General features: G+C 42.0%; 1 protein-coding gene across 2 annotated transcripts in view; it reads right to left on the reverse strand.

The window, feature by feature from the left end:
- pde3b (phosphodiesterase 3B) overlaps nucleotides 1-17,328 on the reverse strand; it is a 76,992-nt gene that overhangs the window by 15,804 nt on the left and 43,860 nt on the right. The window contains exons 2-10 of one of the 2 annotated variants that reach the window (XM_080769038.1): nucleotides 16,081-16,131; nucleotides 14,288-14,536; nucleotides 13,494-13,636; nucleotides 12,072-12,175; nucleotides 11,471-11,696; nucleotides 10,618-10,715; nucleotides 7,565-7,725; nucleotides 3,294-3,428; nucleotides 2,711-2,822 (exon numbers count right to left, since the gene is read on the reverse strand). In XM_080769038.1, coding sequence (XP_080625164.1) covers nucleotides 2,711-2,822; nucleotides 3,294-3,428; nucleotides 7,565-7,725; nucleotides 10,618-10,715; nucleotides 11,471-11,696; nucleotides 12,072-12,175; nucleotides 13,494-13,636; nucleotides 14,288-14,536; nucleotides 16,081-16,131 — 1,279 coding nt within the window. Of the gene's footprint in view, nucleotides 1-2,710; nucleotides 2,823-3,293; nucleotides 3,429-7,564; nucleotides 7,729-10,617; nucleotides 10,716-11,470; nucleotides 11,697-12,071; nucleotides 12,176-13,493; nucleotides 13,637-14,287; nucleotides 14,537-16,080; nucleotides 16,132-17,328 lie in introns of both variants that reach the window. The other variant, XM_080769037.1, reaches the window with a different exon arrangement.

A 17,328-nucleotide genomic window follows, 5' to 3' on the forward strand; every position in this document is an offset into this window, starting at 1 on the left:
ATTAAAGTATATGCATTTAAAGATAAATAATAGCCAGTGAGAGTGTCTTCGAGCTTTTGAGCAGTTGAGGGACTCATACATGGTACAATGGTGGGTCATATAGGGACACCTCAGTATAAATCTATATGTTACGTTGAGGAGATAGAGGTGTGTATCGGAGGTATTTTGGTAAACAATGTCAGCATAGTCTAAGATAGGGAGAATAAGTTGCGAGATGATTATTTTCCTGACCTGAAGGGTGAAGCAGTTAATTGATCGATAGAGAACTTTCAGGCTGAAATTTACTTTCTGGATAACAGAGGTGATGTGAGGCTTGAATGTGAGTAACAGTTTGATAGATTTCACAGCTGAGAAGAGACCAAACCCCAGAGTTCTGGGGGCTGGTCAATATACAGTATGGTGATAGGTGTCTAGGGATCATCCATCCACCTTATTGATACTGCTTATCAATTCCACAAAATCGATCCTATTCTATTGTTTGGTGGAAAAGTAAAAGGAATGAACGACAAGACAATAAATATTTCAAAGAACTGGTGTTACTTTTATTAATTTCCGTCTTATTTATTTATTTGGAAATACTGTAGTGCACACACACACACACACACACACACACACACACGTGACCAAATTTGACTGAGGGATTGCAATTGGAGTTTTTCGTGCGTGTTGCTAGTATATACAGTATATATAGCTAAAATGACACAGATGCTTTCTCGGTTTTAATGGTTCATCTAGCAGAGGAAGGGCGTCTTGCTTTTCCCACCACCACAGGACAGGGTCTTTTCTGCCCTAGAGATCGGAGGTACTAGTAATGATAAATCTCTTGGCGAAGTCTACGTGGTGTTCAAGTATTTCGGTACGTAGCTCTTGCAAACAATTCCTCTCAGCCGATCTTCTTAGGTTGTCAGTGGCGTGACTGTCACCACAGGACTCTGGGCCGTGTCACTGTGGGTTGGGAACTCTTCTGCCACCGTAGCACTGGCTGCTTCATACATGCGCTCTAAAAACGTTCCAGGTGGACTCCTAGCTTTGGCCCAACGCAGTCCTGGACGTTGTCCTCCTAGTATAGCGTTCAGAGAGGTCAGTCCAAACCTTCTGTTTAATGCCAGACACAAACAAATTCCTTCCAGAACTGTGACACACGGTGTTCATGAATTTCATCCCCATGATGAACTCCTCTGCTCTGGTGAAGTCCTCCTCTGGGATCCTATCCAGTTTGTCTCTCTGCATCAGCCTTCTTAGCCGTGGGTGTAATGCTGCAATTTGGAAAGCTGGATGCTGGGGAATCTCTCAAGCATCAAGAAGAGAGTTCAATCTGGTTTTGACATCCAGTATCATGGTGTGCTGAGGAAGTTTGAAGAGCTGCTTTTTCTCTTTCAGCACAGTCTTGGCCATTGTAGATCGCTTCATCCACACAATGACCATTCTTATTTTTTACTGCCTGTTGGATCACTGTGGCCATGTTGTATACTTTCTGCACTGTCAAGTTTGAGGATGTCCAGCTTCTTACAAGCAACTGCAATGTTGGATGTCGCAATCGCAAACTCCTAGCACCTCTCCAATCTCAACTGCCACCATTTCATCCGTTTGTGGCAAGCAGACAGCTTTGGTCTGAGAACCTTTTGATGACGTCTGCTTTGGCTGCTGTAATGTGCTGGGATGGAGTGGTACCGCGCTAAGCTAGTCCATCCATCACATATAATGGCTACCATGGCCACAGTTGCAAGCTGTGATCACTTTATGCCTCTGTGTTGGACAGAACGGTCATGCAGGGAGGGGTGTAACTTAGATTGAGGGCCTTGGTCATCTCCCTAAATCATAGTAATTCAACAATTGCAAAGGCATGCAACCCCTTCACCACAAACTTTGTGACAGCCCTGTGACACTCATCCGCTTTATCAGATGGCATCCTCGAGGCAGTGGCTGTGTGGTATTGCATGCTGGGGAGACCTTGTGCCATCTAAAATTAAATGCTTCAGTTTTGAAAAGTGCAGCCAAACCTTTTCACCGGTTCCTCTCCAAACATGTAATTAAATGATTGCAGCGACATGCAAGCCATTAAATTCCTCTTACTTGTTGTACTAGTAGTTGGCAGGCAAGTCAACAAAAGTCAAACATTATTAGAACGTTATTGTGCCAGTGATTTGATTTCAATGACATCTTCTCTCGACATTAAGACCCCTTAAAATCGATAAGAGACCTAGCCAAAACCTTGTGTATTTCATGTTCTCAATAACTTTGGAATCGGTTCTGTAATGGAACCGGTACTCGATCCCCATATCTTCTTTGATTTTAAATATCGTAATATCATGGCATAAGTGTTGTCTTTTCCTGTTTTCTATCACTTAAGCCCTATTTTATAGTTCACAACAATATCGAGGCAAAATATTGTGATGCTTCATTTTATCCAGCCCGACAGTAGTTCACACAATGACTGTGTACCAACAAAGGTGAGGGACACCAACGTTGCCACACACTGTGGGAAAACGATGCTATAAGGAATGCCTTGTTAACAGCAATGTTCTTCTATTAACGTATTAACTGAAAAATATATTATTATTTTTTTGTATCACATTACCCCACAATGACATATAATTTTCAACAATACGGTGATGTTGGCAAATGGTGAAACGCATTTACAGTAACACAATATGTTTTTAATTCAGTAGTGGATAAACTATATAGCTTAAGCCTTCGCTGTGGTACTTACAAGGAATGTCCCTGTAGCCATTTTCCAGGGCGCAGAAGTAGGACATGAACTCCCTCACAGGAATTTTAAAGATTTCAAACAGACATGTGTCCTGGAACAGCGTGTATGTCACCTGGGAAAATACAATCAAATACATATTATGAACACACGCCAGGACAGAAGACATCCATTATGTGCTATTGTTGACAAAACCCCACCAAAATAAGATATATCCAGGTTTAACCAATTAAGCCCTATTTTCCGGTGAAAAATGGCATCAGAGGTGATTATGAAAGTCAACCAAAGAGCAAGATTTTTGGGCAGTGCAATGCTCTATAGCTGGAGCCCCCATTCAATGTTTCCACTATGCTTGCCCCTATAGTTCAGAGTCAGACCTGTCAAAATAAACTAACTATAACACACACACACACACACACACACACACACACACACACACACACACACACACACACACACACACACACTTTTTTTGTCTGGCATTCAGTTTAGTTCAGAGGTTACATTTTGAGAACCGCTGAACTAAAAGGAACAATTTCGGCTAGACTAGACATAAAAACATGATGGTTCTGGTTCCAGTACTGACATAGCTGAGTATCCTCCCTGTCTTTCCTCCCGTTCTGTCCACCAGGTCAAAGATTTGGAAGTTCCAGCTGTTTATCTTCTCCATCAGAGCTTCATGGTCCTCCAGCAGGGGATCCAGTCTGAACACCAGTTCACCCTGCATGGAGAAAACACGTTCATTCATATAAAAGCTGTACCATGCAACTCTCTGTATGATTAAAATGTTAACCATCTGTATGGTTAGGGTGTATGTTAATGCAATACCACGTATACAATTACGGTGGTTGGTTGTGTTTGAGGTTTGACAAGACTGGTTGACATACTGCCGGAAGGTCATTTCTCCCCTGAGCAAGCAGGCAGGTTCTAGTCTAATAACCAAGTGGTTAAAATGTCAGCACTTGCGCAGGAGACCTGGGTTCAAATCCAGAGTAGAACATGATAGTTCTACGATAGTTCTATGATAGTAGATTTGTGAATCATTTATAAAGTAAAGGTGAGAGTGGTTAAGTTAACACCCAGGACTACGTTTTATCCAAAAGACGAAGATTATTGATATCAAAGCCGATCGCATCGCTCCACAGCCTAGGAGCACCTGTTGCGCAGTACTCGATGTTGCGTAGCAGTGGGACGTTATCGAAAATGTTCCCCTCCTGTTTAGCCGACGAAACCAAAAATCTTAAAACGTTAATAACTCTTGATCTAAATCATTCCCTCCAATTCTAAGAAAAGATCATGTGTTAGACGGCCCACCGCGGTCACTTCGCTAGTCGCGTTAGATTTAATCATACCCCCCGTTGTTGTCGATCGGCTCTAGAGTGGCTGCATTTAGCTGCTACATCCACATCCGGGATAACATCCGGTCCGTCGGTAAAAGTGCTCCGCTGCTATAAATCGCTGGGTGCTATGATTGAATGGATTAAATATCCCCGGGCAATTGGAGTGTTAAAGGACAACTTTAGTTTTTTTCAACCAAGGTTCATGTTTTAGGTTGTTATTAGAGAAAGTAAAAGATGAGTATTATTATTTTTTTTAATTTGCTGCTTTCTTTCATTTTAGCAATTTTTTTGTCAAATATGTTTTTATTGAACAGATAAATTATTACAAAATTATTACAAAAAAATATGAAATACTTTTTTTTTATGAAACAAAATGAAAGAAAAAATAAAAACAAAAAAGATAAAGAAATCCCTTAACCCTCCCACCCATACTGCTCAGTGACATTGCATACTATATAATAAGATGATAGAAAGCTCATGGAAAACATCTGAAAAGAAAATGGCGTACAGTCAACCATATCAATGGTATCCTGTCTATTAATTGTTTCTACTCAGGTAATGGACAAGGGCAGCCAAATCTTATCAAACTGTCTCTCCCTGTTTCTCAGGAAATGATTTTAGCTATTTTTGACAGAGGGGCGGGGGCATTCGAACAAGGATCTAAATATGTATTTTTTTTTTTACACACTTTTATGGTGATTTCTATTTCTATTTACTATTGTCCTACTAGACCCCAGGAAATTACATCTGGCCACAGTAGTTGGTTTCTGTGTGTCTGAACATACAACTGACTGACTACTGCCATACTGTGTGTTATAGGCTCAATATGTCAGTTTGTTACCTCCTCCTTCACATTCAATAGATACCGTGATCTTTGGTGGCCAAATTTAATTTACTCAGGTCTAGTAGGACTATAGTAAATTATAATAAAGAAATCGCCATAAAATTGTATATATTTTTAGCCCCCTGTCAAAACTAGCTAAAATCACTAAAATGAAAGAAAACAGCAAAAATAATAATAATAATAATACTCATCTTTTACTTTCTCTAATAACAACCTAAAACATGAAAAAATATTTAGCCCCTATAGGGGTCGATGCTGTGAACGGTAATGAAACCATTAGCCCCTATAGGGGTCCATGCTGTGAACGGTAATGAAACCATTAGCCCCTATAGGGGTCCATGCTGTGAACGGTAATGAAACCATTAGCCCCTATAGGGGTCCATGCTGTGAACGGTAATGAAACCATTAGCCCCTATAGGGGTCCATGCTGTGAACGGTAATGAAACCATTAGCCCCTATAGGGGTCCATGCTGTGAACGGTAATGAAACCATTAGCCCCTATAGGGGTCCATGCTGTGAACGGTAATGAAACCATTAGCCCCTATAGGGGTCCATGCTGTGAACGGTAATGAAACCATTAGCCCCTATAGGGGTCCATGCTGTGAACGGTAATGAAACCATTAGCCCCTATAGGGGTCCATGCTGTGAACAGTAATGAAACCATTAGCCCCTATAGGGGTCCATGCTGTGAACAGTAATGAAACCATTAGCCCCTATAGGGGTCCATGCTGTGAACGGTAATGAAACCATTAGCCCCTATAGGGGTCGATGCTGTCAAGGAGTTTCGACTTAAACTCCATGTGTTGTTGAGCGTGTTGATCCACAGGGCTCTGTACTTCTAACTTTCCCTTTTTGCTCTACTGTACATTAAACACCGTCGCTGAAAATAGCAGATCGACAAGCTCACAACACGTCACGTTGTGAGCTTGTCGATCTGCTATTTTCTATGAAGTCTTTCCCCAGAATAACCATGCTGGCGTTCAAGTGATTAACATAATTCAGAACATTAAATATTTAGTGTCTCACGCGCATTGTTTTCGACACTCAAAAAGCGATATGCATGAAGGCCTTCCTAATGAAACTTCCAGCTGGCATACTGTACAAACAATCCTCGGCTGAATTCACAGCAGCCGTCTTGACAACACTGCAGGGACATGCAGACAATAGCAGTGGGACTACTGAGAAAAAAACAGTCACAGCTCAAAGCGGCTCTACGCCAACTGTGGGGGGAAAACCCAGAGATCTAATAAATAATAATAATAATAATATCTGAATAACCAAAACCCAGGGAAATGAAAGCTCAGTTGGACGCACTCTCTCTCTCTCTCTCTCTCTCTCTCTCTCACACACACACTTGCACGTGTGTGCACACACGCAGGCACTATATTGCGTCAAGACAAATGTAGTTGTTGTAACAAAATATACAAAATGACAAATGACACCAAGGATGCTGTGACATCACAAACTCAGAATCAAATGTTGCCCAAAAAAAAAAGAATACAAAATCAGACCCGTCTGAAGTGCTGTTGGTACTGTACTGTAATGTACTGTACGGTGCTAGTACTGTACTGTTCTTTGTTGTACTGTACTGTACTGTTCGTACGTTGACGTTTACCTAAAAACAGCCAAAATACTCGCGTGCAAGCGCGGTCTTTATGTGCATTATGGATCATAATATGCTGAAAATGCGATATTCGGGGAATGATTAGAGCTTAATTTGACTTAGATGTGACAAAAACAGTTATTCCCCCATCGGATCACCTCCCGACCTGACCTTTCAAATAGCTAGTGGATGTTTACCATTGTTAAGATTTACAATTCTGTAGACTTAGATAGCATTTGATACAGACTTAAATAGCATGTTATGTAGGCAGCATAAGTGCATTGTATGTAGTCATAGCACGCCATAGTACATATGTATAGCATAGTAGTATAGATGTATAGCTTATATGTATAGTTTCATTATAGATATTCCACTGTTACTTTCTTAGCTTACGCATGTTTCATGATAAATGTTTTTATGTGATGTATTCCCATGCTTTTTTGTTCTTGCTTAATGTAAGTCGCTCTGGATTAAGTGCGTCTGCTAAATGCCTAAATTGTAAATTGTAAATTGTTTGAACCGTAACTGATTTTCGGCCATTTTAGGAGTTTAAAAAAATGTCTGGCACTATAGTACCAGCGCTGATGGAGTTAAGAGGGGTGACAGTTGCTCAGGATGTACAGTACAGCTGCTGTCTTGGTATCCGAAGGTTCCAAGTTTGATCATGCGTGTCCTTGAGCAAGACACTAAACCCCTAACCGCCCCCGATGAGCAGGTTGATGCCCTGCATGATTTCCTTTGCAATCGGTGTGTGAATGTGAAATACATTGTAAATCGCTATGAAGGGTTGTAAAGACTAGAAAGGCGCTATGTAAAGGCCAAACCACTGCACCTCCTCGCAACTCCTTGCAACAAAACAGTTTCAAGGTCAACCACACCAATGCAACTCCTTGCAACTGCCAAGAGGGGATAATATTTGCAAGTAGTTGCATGGCGAATCATTGGTGTGGACAGAGTGGGCTTTAGTACAGTCCCTTTACTATCCTAAAAGCACTTCGTCCAGGTGACGTTTAGTTGTGACATCATGGCCAAATCCTTGGTGTCTGGTGGGTGGATGAAACATCACATACCTCTGATTCCTGAGTCTTCTTCTCCATGCTGGGACTGTGCTCTTCCTCGTCTGCCTCCCTCGGGCCCCCTGCCAGGTCGGTCCTCTTGTCCCCTGGCCACGAGTCCACCTCCACACTCTCCTCCCTAATTAGAGGCTCACCCATGAACTCTGACCCTTCACCTGCTTCACACACACACACACACACACACACACACACACACACACGCACACACACACACACACACACACACACACACACACACACACACACACACACACACACACACACACACACACACACACACACACACACACACACACGTACTGTACGTTAAATCTGGCAAGCAGAGTGCTCACGTGCAAGTGCACACACATACTGTAGTGTAGTAGGCCCAGCCACACATACCAATCAATTTGAATCTAATAAATCCTATCTGAAGTTGCAATATACTGTTCAATCCCTCATTGAAATACACACTTCGTTCATGCATTTATTTACTTTGCTTTTCTTCCCCACTCCTAAGCATTTTTTTCATTGAAGCCCGGGACTGAATATTAGGTGAAAGAGAAATGTGGAGATTTGTTGTAAATTAGTTCAAATTGAGGATGTTATTCCACACTGCAGATCACTATTGGCACTCTGCATGTGTGGTGTACATTCTCCACCAGATGGCATCCTTGGTTAGGTGAGTGGACCAATGGAAAGCTGATCAATGTCTGACTCTAGAACAGTGGTTTTCAACCCTTTCCACATCAAGGCCCATTATTTATTCTGCATTTGAGCCACGGAACATTTGATGAGATTTAGCATCTCAGACCCAAAACTAAAGAATATTTTGTTGGCTAAGATTTTGTCCACAATTCCATATTATACAATTTACAATTTAGGCATTTAGCAGACGCTCTTAATCCAGAGCGACTTACATTAAGCAAGAACAAAAGCATGGGAATACATCACATAAAAGCATTTATCATGAAACATGCGTAAGCTAAGAAAGTAACAGTGGAATATCTATATAATGAAACTATACATATATACTACTATGCTATACATATGTACTATGGCGTGCTATGACTATATACAATGCAATTCTAGTGCTGTCTACATAACATGCTATAAGTCTGTTTCAAATGCTATCTAAGTCTACAGAAGTGCTATCTAAGGATATAGATATAGATTAGATATAGCTGTATTGATGTTGGTACCATAGGAGAGATAACAGGCAAATGTTGATGAAAACAATTCTTCTACATTCTCTAATTGTGTAGACTTGCAGATGTTTAAAAAACAGAAACCAAAAATGAAATGACGGGTCCATTTGGTTCGGGTCATTTTACAGTCAAGAGTTAAAGATCTATAAGTGTCCATTTGGTTACAAACTGTACAGTATATTTTATTGTCTCCAACAGGCCGAAGGCATGGGGAGAGAGTATGTTTTGCATTTCGTCCGTGTGTCCGTGTGTGTGTGTATCCGTGTGTGATCAAATCAGCTTCACGGTGGCGCTATAACAATTCCTGTTTGTACCTGCAACTGCATTGATCTGTGTACAACTTTGTATGCACTTGCTAGAAGCCAAGGAAAAGCCTTTGCCCTGCATTTCTCAGATCTGCCTGTAATAGCGCACCCATGAAGCCGATTTTTGCAACACATTTATTTTTATTACTCACACAGATTTTATCCAAATCTCACGCCAATTGGTAAACATGATCTCTATAGTCATGTGATCAAGATGGGTCTGATTCCACCCCACTTGGCTAAGATTGCCTTCCAAAGGTCCCTAGAACACCTGAGCTCAAAGAATGGAATGAGGAAATGATTAAAATCACATATGAATATATGCTGATCAATGGGAATGGGGGAAAGTAAAATGAAAGAGACATGGGACGAATTTTGGATATCTATGAACCTTAATGATGTCTTTGTTTTTATCTTTCTTCTTTTGTTTTGTTTCTTGGACTGGCTGTTTGTGAGTTTTGTAATTTTGCTGCTGCTTTGTATTGTACTACATTTATTATGTACCATTTTGGAAAATAAATAAATAAATTAAAAAAAAGAAGAAGATTGCCTTCCAAAGTTTTCAGGAGTGGCCCGTTTCACTCACTCGTGGGCTGTTGATGTCGGAAGTGGTGGAAGTCAACATCATAATGTGAACATGACATACCATGTGAAAGCAGCAGACACGTGCTCGACCCGTCGTGAGACAGATAATCGAGGCGATGTTTTTTGTTATCACATGCGGTGCAGTAGGGTATTGTAACATTGTCCTTGGCTTTGACTACTTCAGACAGGACTGGAGTCACAGGATCTGTAACAGCGTGTCAGCAGGCTTTCAGGTGCCACGCAGCAGCACGCACACCCCGCCACAATGCCTACAGTGCTGTTTATTTCCCCCACGTTTGTGTTGAACGTTGAAGTGATATCGAGTTACGTGCAAACATTGCAAAGTTGTCACTATGATATCGGGGAGGAGGCGAGAGTGTCTTATCAGTGTGGCTAAAGCCAGGCTAGAGGCTTGGGGACTGAAGATGCGTTCAAAGCTGAAGATATATAATATGTTTCCAGACCAGTTGCTTCAGTCACTTCACTGTGGTCGCACGCAGGTCAGCGTTGGTTACAAAAGATAACACCAAGAACGGTGGCCTGTGATGCAGGTGTCGCTAGGGGGCGGGTGTGAGGTTGCACGTTATCTGGGGAAATTGTAATTCACTAATAAAGTAATTATTAATCAAGAATTTGTGAAATGGGGAAAATGGCTTTGTTAAGACCTCCGTAATATTATGGTCAATGCCTGTGTGAAAAGTGGGAGCGATTGGTGCAGCCAGTGAGGAGCCACAACAGAGTTTTCGCATTTTCCCATGTAAGTCGATGGGACATTTTAATGCACTAATAAATTAATTATTAATCAATAATTTGTTAAAGTGAATAAATGGCTCCTTTAAGACCTCTGTAATATTATGGTCAATGCCTGTGTGAAAAGTGGGAGCGATTGGTGCAGCCAGTGAGGAGCTACGAGGCTGTTTCAGACATTCAGACAGACATTGAGTGAATTATAGTATGATGATGATGTCACCTGAGCGTCTGCGCTGAACCAGGTCAGTGGTGTAGAGCTGGTGAGCCTCCCCCACGTCTGCTGGGGCACCTCCCTTCATCAGCGTCTGGCGACCACAGCTGCAATGGACACACACGGTCACTTGAGTACGGGTGCGTTCGGAAATGCGCACCGGGAATGTGGTCAATTTGTTGAGTGTGGTGGGTGGTGACGTCACAGAGTGCGTTCAGTGTGCCTTATTTACGAACGACCACAGCTGTGACGCAATCACACCGATTCACACTGGACAACCCCAGCTTCAGGGTAGGGTCGCTCAGTGTGGGCACTCGGCACACCCGGTGCGCAGCGCACTGGATTTTCGAACGACAATGCACCGAGTGCACTGAATAAACGAACGACAAGAGAGCACACCAGTGCGTTCAGGGCGCATTTCCGAACGTCTGAAGACAAACATCCACTCAGCGTCAGTAACACATGCTCCAGAAGGAGGGTGTGTTACTGACAACCAAAAAGAGACCTTTAATCACTTAACCCATTTAAGACCTGAGGCCGATTCTATAAATAAAATGCCTTATAAATCAGTAGTTCTCAAACTTTTTATTGCAAAGAACAGTACACCCCAAATTGATATAAATTTGCACCCCCCCTTAGTGACAAAGAACTTTAGTTGCATATACATTCATGTAACAATAAATACAATCTTGAATCATTGGTTGTTTTTTTTTGGAAATTCAATGAATAACACAATGTTTAAATTTTCGGTGCAGGAAAAATATTTGAAATAGTTACTACCGTGCAAAACTGAGCGTTAATTGAATTCTGAAGGTGTAAAAATGGACCCGTGAGGGGTCAGCATTTTGCAGTGTATATGCACCTGGTACAGAGATGGACGGAGGGGCTGCGGAAGGCTTGTTGGAAGTCAGGGGAGCTGAGTGTGTAGCCCAGGGGCTTGTGCAGGTTGAGGCTCGGCTTGGTCAGGAAGTCAGCCGTGTCCGGAAACTCCACAGGCGAGCGGGTGACCAGGGAGGACGAAGATCCTGTACCCACCGCTGGAGGGCTATTGCTGGGCGAGTTGAGCGGACTTAGGCTCGGAGAGGTGCCTGATGGGGAGAGAGGGGAGTGGAATGATAATGACATTGAATTGGTGCAACAGTTAAACCACAAACTAATTGATTTAATCCATTGTAAATAATTAAAAAAACATATAAAAAAATAATCAATATTTAACCCATTTTGGGCAGGAACCCCTTTTGGTGTTTTAAAGCATTATGTTATACTTTAGCTATTGAAAAATTGCAGATCTACAAGCATATAGCATTTTTGGGGTCCTTGACATGAAATTTGGAGCACCACTGATACAGAAACATAAGGTTTTTCAGAAAACTCTCAGGATTCAAGCCAAAATTAGTTAAAAAAGCAGCCCTACAAAAGGGCTATTGTTGATAAATAATAGAAGGTCTTTCTTGGGGCCTCACCTGCTCTCCTGGGCCCTGCATGGTAGGTGAGTGTGACTGAAGAAGACCTCTGCTTAGGGATGGTAAGCAGGTTAGCGTTGGGCCCATTGGACAAAGACCCTGAGCTGGAACATAAATACACACCATCATTATTCACCATAATATTGTTGATCTCCATATTTTTACTTTTTGTGTTTTTTCGTAAATTAACGTTCTACTTGATCATACTCGACTCAAGTATCAAAAGTAGCAGATCCACAAGTGACGCATTTAATTTTAATACTGAAAAGTTACAGTTTTGGACTGTTACAGTTACAGTTTCCACCCGACAGAGAGGATATAATTCACCATCACTCTGTTTTTTACGTATAATTGCCATTCTTGATTTGTTCCCAAGAAAATGGTCACTTAACATTATTGGCACAGGTATTAAAAAGTGAGTGCAGGTGAGTGTTCTAGAAAAGATGCATTCTACTAGTAGCCCCACACGAGCATGGCAACAACAGGCAACATGGCAGACGGAACCTATCCTCTTTGCACATGCCCAACGTAAATAATCTATCCAATGAAATTAGTCATCTGGCAAAGCCACAAAAGAAAAAAATCAATGCCATAAATATCATAACCAGGGAAGCCAGCCACCATGGATGGAGTGCTACTGCCACCCTGTGGAGATATATAAACTCTACAGTCCAGAGTTCCAACTGTGAGCCCATTTCGTATTGTGCTGTATGAGGGGTTGATGACACCGATCTGTCCAGATATTAGGCGGATGTCTGGGCAAAGAAAATGATCATTTATGTCTAGTTTGTGCGCATCCAGTTGTTGGTCGCTGGTGCTGGACACAAAGAGTAACAGTTTAAAAATAAGGACTCCGCACAACAGCATTGCTCCAACAATATTTCACTTCACACAAAGACAGTGTCGGTACAACATTTTGGACAAACATTATCGATGTTGTGCTGTTCTTCTTATTTTAGTGTTTCTGGAGCAGGAAAAACAATTGCATGTAAAAATCAACATATGCCGCCCATTATAGTATCATTATCTTTGCCAAGTCATATGTATCAAATATCCATCCAGAAGCTCAAAAAGCTTTGCAATGTGGTGTGTTGTATGATGAACTAGGGAATTAATTTGCCACAAAAAAATAAGTTGAAACCTGGAGATACACTGTATACTGCTAAATCAATTGTCGATCAAGTGTCAATACGGGGTATGCATGTGACATCATCGTCATACCCGGAAGTTATACAGGAACGCCTTCTGAGTGGCAAAAAAACTACTTCCTGTCCTTGACAGCCCCTACATCCAAACAGAAAAGTCCAAGCAGAAAATGCATTAAACAATGTGGTAAAGACGCACTTTACCACTCACTTTATGCATGCACATACACATACATACTCTATTAAACTCTGGGGCCCTATGTGTGGGTCAATATACCTGGTCAGGTTGAGGTCAGGGTGGGGTCTCTTGCCGTTGTTGCGTTCCCAACGTGATGAGGTTGAGTCAAGAGGAGGAAGTGGGGAGGAGGTGGAGCCCCATCTCAGCTGAGGGGTCGGGAGGCTGTTCCTGCTGCTCAGACCCTGCTGGGACAGACAGGGGAAGTCATCAATAAAGATATGCTGCTGTGCTGCTGAATACATTGACCTCCAAAAACACATTGTTTTCCCAAGGGAAAACTCCTGATGCTCCTGATGTTGGCCAGGATTAACATGAAATACCACTCAAGTTCCAAAATATATAAGCATTTAAAATAAAGTACTATATTTTGTAAACACACGCTGCTGAAACACATGGTTTGCTTGACTGAATTCAGTCTTTGTTGTAATGTTACTTCTAATTTTAATATGAATTAAAATGAATATGTATATGCATTCAACAATAATAATAAAATAAAGTATATGTTGTAACGTTGCTGCTAAAACTCAGTTGAATCAGGTTTTGATTGAAATGTACATTCCTACCGTTTAGTACAATTTTATAACTATTCATAGCCTGTTCACTGACTTACAACTTGAACTGGGCATGATTGCTTTTACTTATGTTGGTGTGGGTACATTTTCATATGCCATTTTTAGTAACAGAGATTGAGGTTCACGTGGACAGCATGTTTGGTTTGGGTAACTAGGCTGAGGGGGAGGGGGGGGGGGGGGGTGTTGCATCTGCTGGCCATAGCTGTCCTTTCTGTACCCCGTTACTGTCACGCTGGGACTGAGGGGCCAGACGCCGCCCACCTTCATGGACTTCCTGTCGCTCCTTTCTACATGGTCATCCACTTCGTCACAGGGGTAGAAGCCGGGGAACGGCGTGAAGGGGTTGACCCTGGGACGGCAGGAGCCAGAGAAAGTCCCCATGAGACTGGAGATGTTGCGCAGAGACGAGTTGGTGTGGGGCGACAGGGAGGAGTCCATCAGCAGGTCCGACAGTAGGTTCCTGGCCTCGTTGATGACCGAAAGGTCAACACCGTTGCCACTCACTGCACCCTGTCAGGCAAAATTAAATGCACAGACACATTCAAAAGAAATGTAAACCAACAGACACAATGACTACATTGACAATGCATAGTGTAATTTAGCACGGAGGTCAGTGAGTCATTATTGAATTACAGATAAAAGGAGTGGGTGTTTATACGTTTTACATTATCTCACTCGTTTTTTGGAAAATCAGTTTTTATTTAACATTAGTCTAAATCAATATGGCTAAACTACAGTACAGATTGTCTGTATCGAGTTTCAAAACAGTGGTTCTCAAAGTTCTCACCTTATTATGACCTATTAAGAGGGTTCCAGGAGTACCCACAAAATGAGGAACAGTTTAAACTCTTAAGCCCGCCTTATCTAATAGCTCACTATTGTGAGCTTGCAGATTTATCGAAAAGGGAAAAGATTCATATTTTCAAATGGGGGCATTCCAATTTGGGGGGGTCCTTGACATTACAATCTTGGATTTGAGGATGGGACCTTTTCACAGCCAGCAGTCCTCATCACTTTTAACACTGCTAGAATGTACGTATGCATGGCAGTATGGGATGACAGCAGGCCTCTGAGCTCATAGCATCGATCGTGGCTAATTGAGAGCCCGCAGTGATGTCAGTGATGAAGTGGAGTGCTGGGTGGTGCGTACGCAGAAATGCAGGGCAAGCACTTTGGCGCTTGGTGACGTGGGTAGGGAAGCATTACTTATGCAGAGCTGGCATAAGCGATGCCGGATGGAGATTCCTCACCCCGTATTGGCTTACCTCACCCCCTTTTAGCTCACCCATTCCCTCAGGATCCCCACCTACTCATAATTCATCTCGTCTCCCTTCTTCTCCCTGAGTCCACCCATACCTCGTCCCTCTCTTCCCTGTGATTTGTCTCATCTTCCATGTTGTTCTCATCACTTGCTTTGTGCAGTCTCTGGTCAGAGGCAGGCAGGCAGCTAAGTTGTAAGTCAGAAAGTAAGCTGGGTTTTGGTGCCCATGTTATGCAGGTGGATAGTTAGCCGAGTTCAAAAACCTCCCAAAAAGGGGTAGTTTTGTTGCATCTGGTGTCCTGGAAGCAGATGACGTCTTTTAGGCTGCAGTAGCCAACACTTTTGCGTACACAAATATTTTAGAACCTTATCAAGGTGGTTGAAAATATGTGGCATGACAACGATTTCTCAGCCATTGTATGCCGGTACTATATTTATTCAGTGTGAGTGAGTATACACCATTTGTTGCTCTCTCACCCTACCAAAATATATCACAGGAAATGAACGTCATAAACCTGACTTATAGACTTTGCCTTTTATCCACATGAACCCTACCGTCCCTGTTCAGGTCATGTCATAATAATAAACATTCAGCTAAAATAGGTGAACATAGGGTGACAATAGCAAAACTACAAGCTCACAATGCATTGTGTTGCAGTGCAATGCATTGCAATTTAGGTCAAATCCTGCAAGCTTGAACCATGGCAGTTGTTCTGGTGTAGTATGCAATGGGCTTGAACTATTCCTGCACAGTATTTAAACAATAAATACAGCATTGTATACACATACTGACCTGATATTGTGGTTTGTACCAATGCTTCAGGTCCCAGTCCCACAAGATCATCTGAAAAAAACAAAAAACTATTGAGTTAAAGGACTTATGCATATGCACTGTACAGTATGTGGATGAGTTTCAGTGTGTGTGTTTGTGTAAGAAAAAGTGAGATGTAGGCTATTTACATACAGTATGAAGTGCAGTGCACAGGCTTTGACCTACGCCCCAGTAAAATGGCTCATGACGTCACAGGGACAGCAATAGTGATAGGGCATTATGCGAGTCGTCTGTCTGTTATCTAAACACATACTGTAGTGGAGTAACAGCTAGATTGAGGATTTCCTGCACATGATGCACTTTCTATTACAACTATGTTAATGCACGCTACCTATGAGACAGCACACTAAAGTCTTTCACTGAAAGCAAAACAAGAAAAGCAAACCACTAAAGCCACAATGGTACGCCTACAATGGAGCTATGAGATCTTATCTGGCTCCAACTACGTCAATCGCCAGCATTTCCACCTTATCTATCTGTTGGTCACCAAACAGAGCTTGCACACCCTACACTAACGTAGAGTAGAAGTTGGCAAACGCTGTGCAACAATGTGGCTACTGTTGAACTTGAAATAACCTAATATTTGACCGTCAAAGCGCAAATGCCATTCTTATTTATCATAGATACTTAGTGAATAGCTTATTTCATATTGCTGTGAATTAGGCAGGACATGCAGGCTGAACACAGGCTAAATCTTGTTAATATACTATACACCTCGAGTCCATACCGATTCTTAAGTTGTGCAAATATGATAATCAAGAAGTTACTTCAAAGTTTAAACTACTGAATATCTGCAAACTATGAAAGTAATAAATTGCACCTTTCCTCTTGCTACAAATCTCAATTCAGACAATTTTAAACAACAACTTGTTCGCTGTAAGTAAAAATATCCTTGGAAGTATACTGTAGGTCTGTGCCTCCCAAGGTATATGTTTGAGGAGAAAGCCATGGCAGTGTTACATCTAAGCCAGTGGTTCTCAAAGTGGGGCCCAGGGACCCTCGGTGGGGTCATTACAGATCTCAAACTCTGAGAGTGTACAAACGGGACATAATGGACATGTAACATTTGTACATGGGGGTTCTAGGGAAGAAAAAAAAAGTTTGAGACCCACTGATCCAGGCAAAACACATTTTAGTCGGGGTCAGTAGTACGCAGTCTCACTCCTCCCCACAAGGGGGTGAGACAAGATTTAGTCTCCACCTCCACAA

The sequence above is a fragment of the Protomyctophum bolini genome (genome assembly GCF_963924005.1).
Source record: "Protomyctophum bolini genome assembly, chromosome: 1".
Taxonomy (NCBI): domain Eukaryota; kingdom Metazoa; phylum Chordata; class Actinopteri; order Myctophiformes; family Myctophidae; genus Protomyctophum; species Protomyctophum bolini.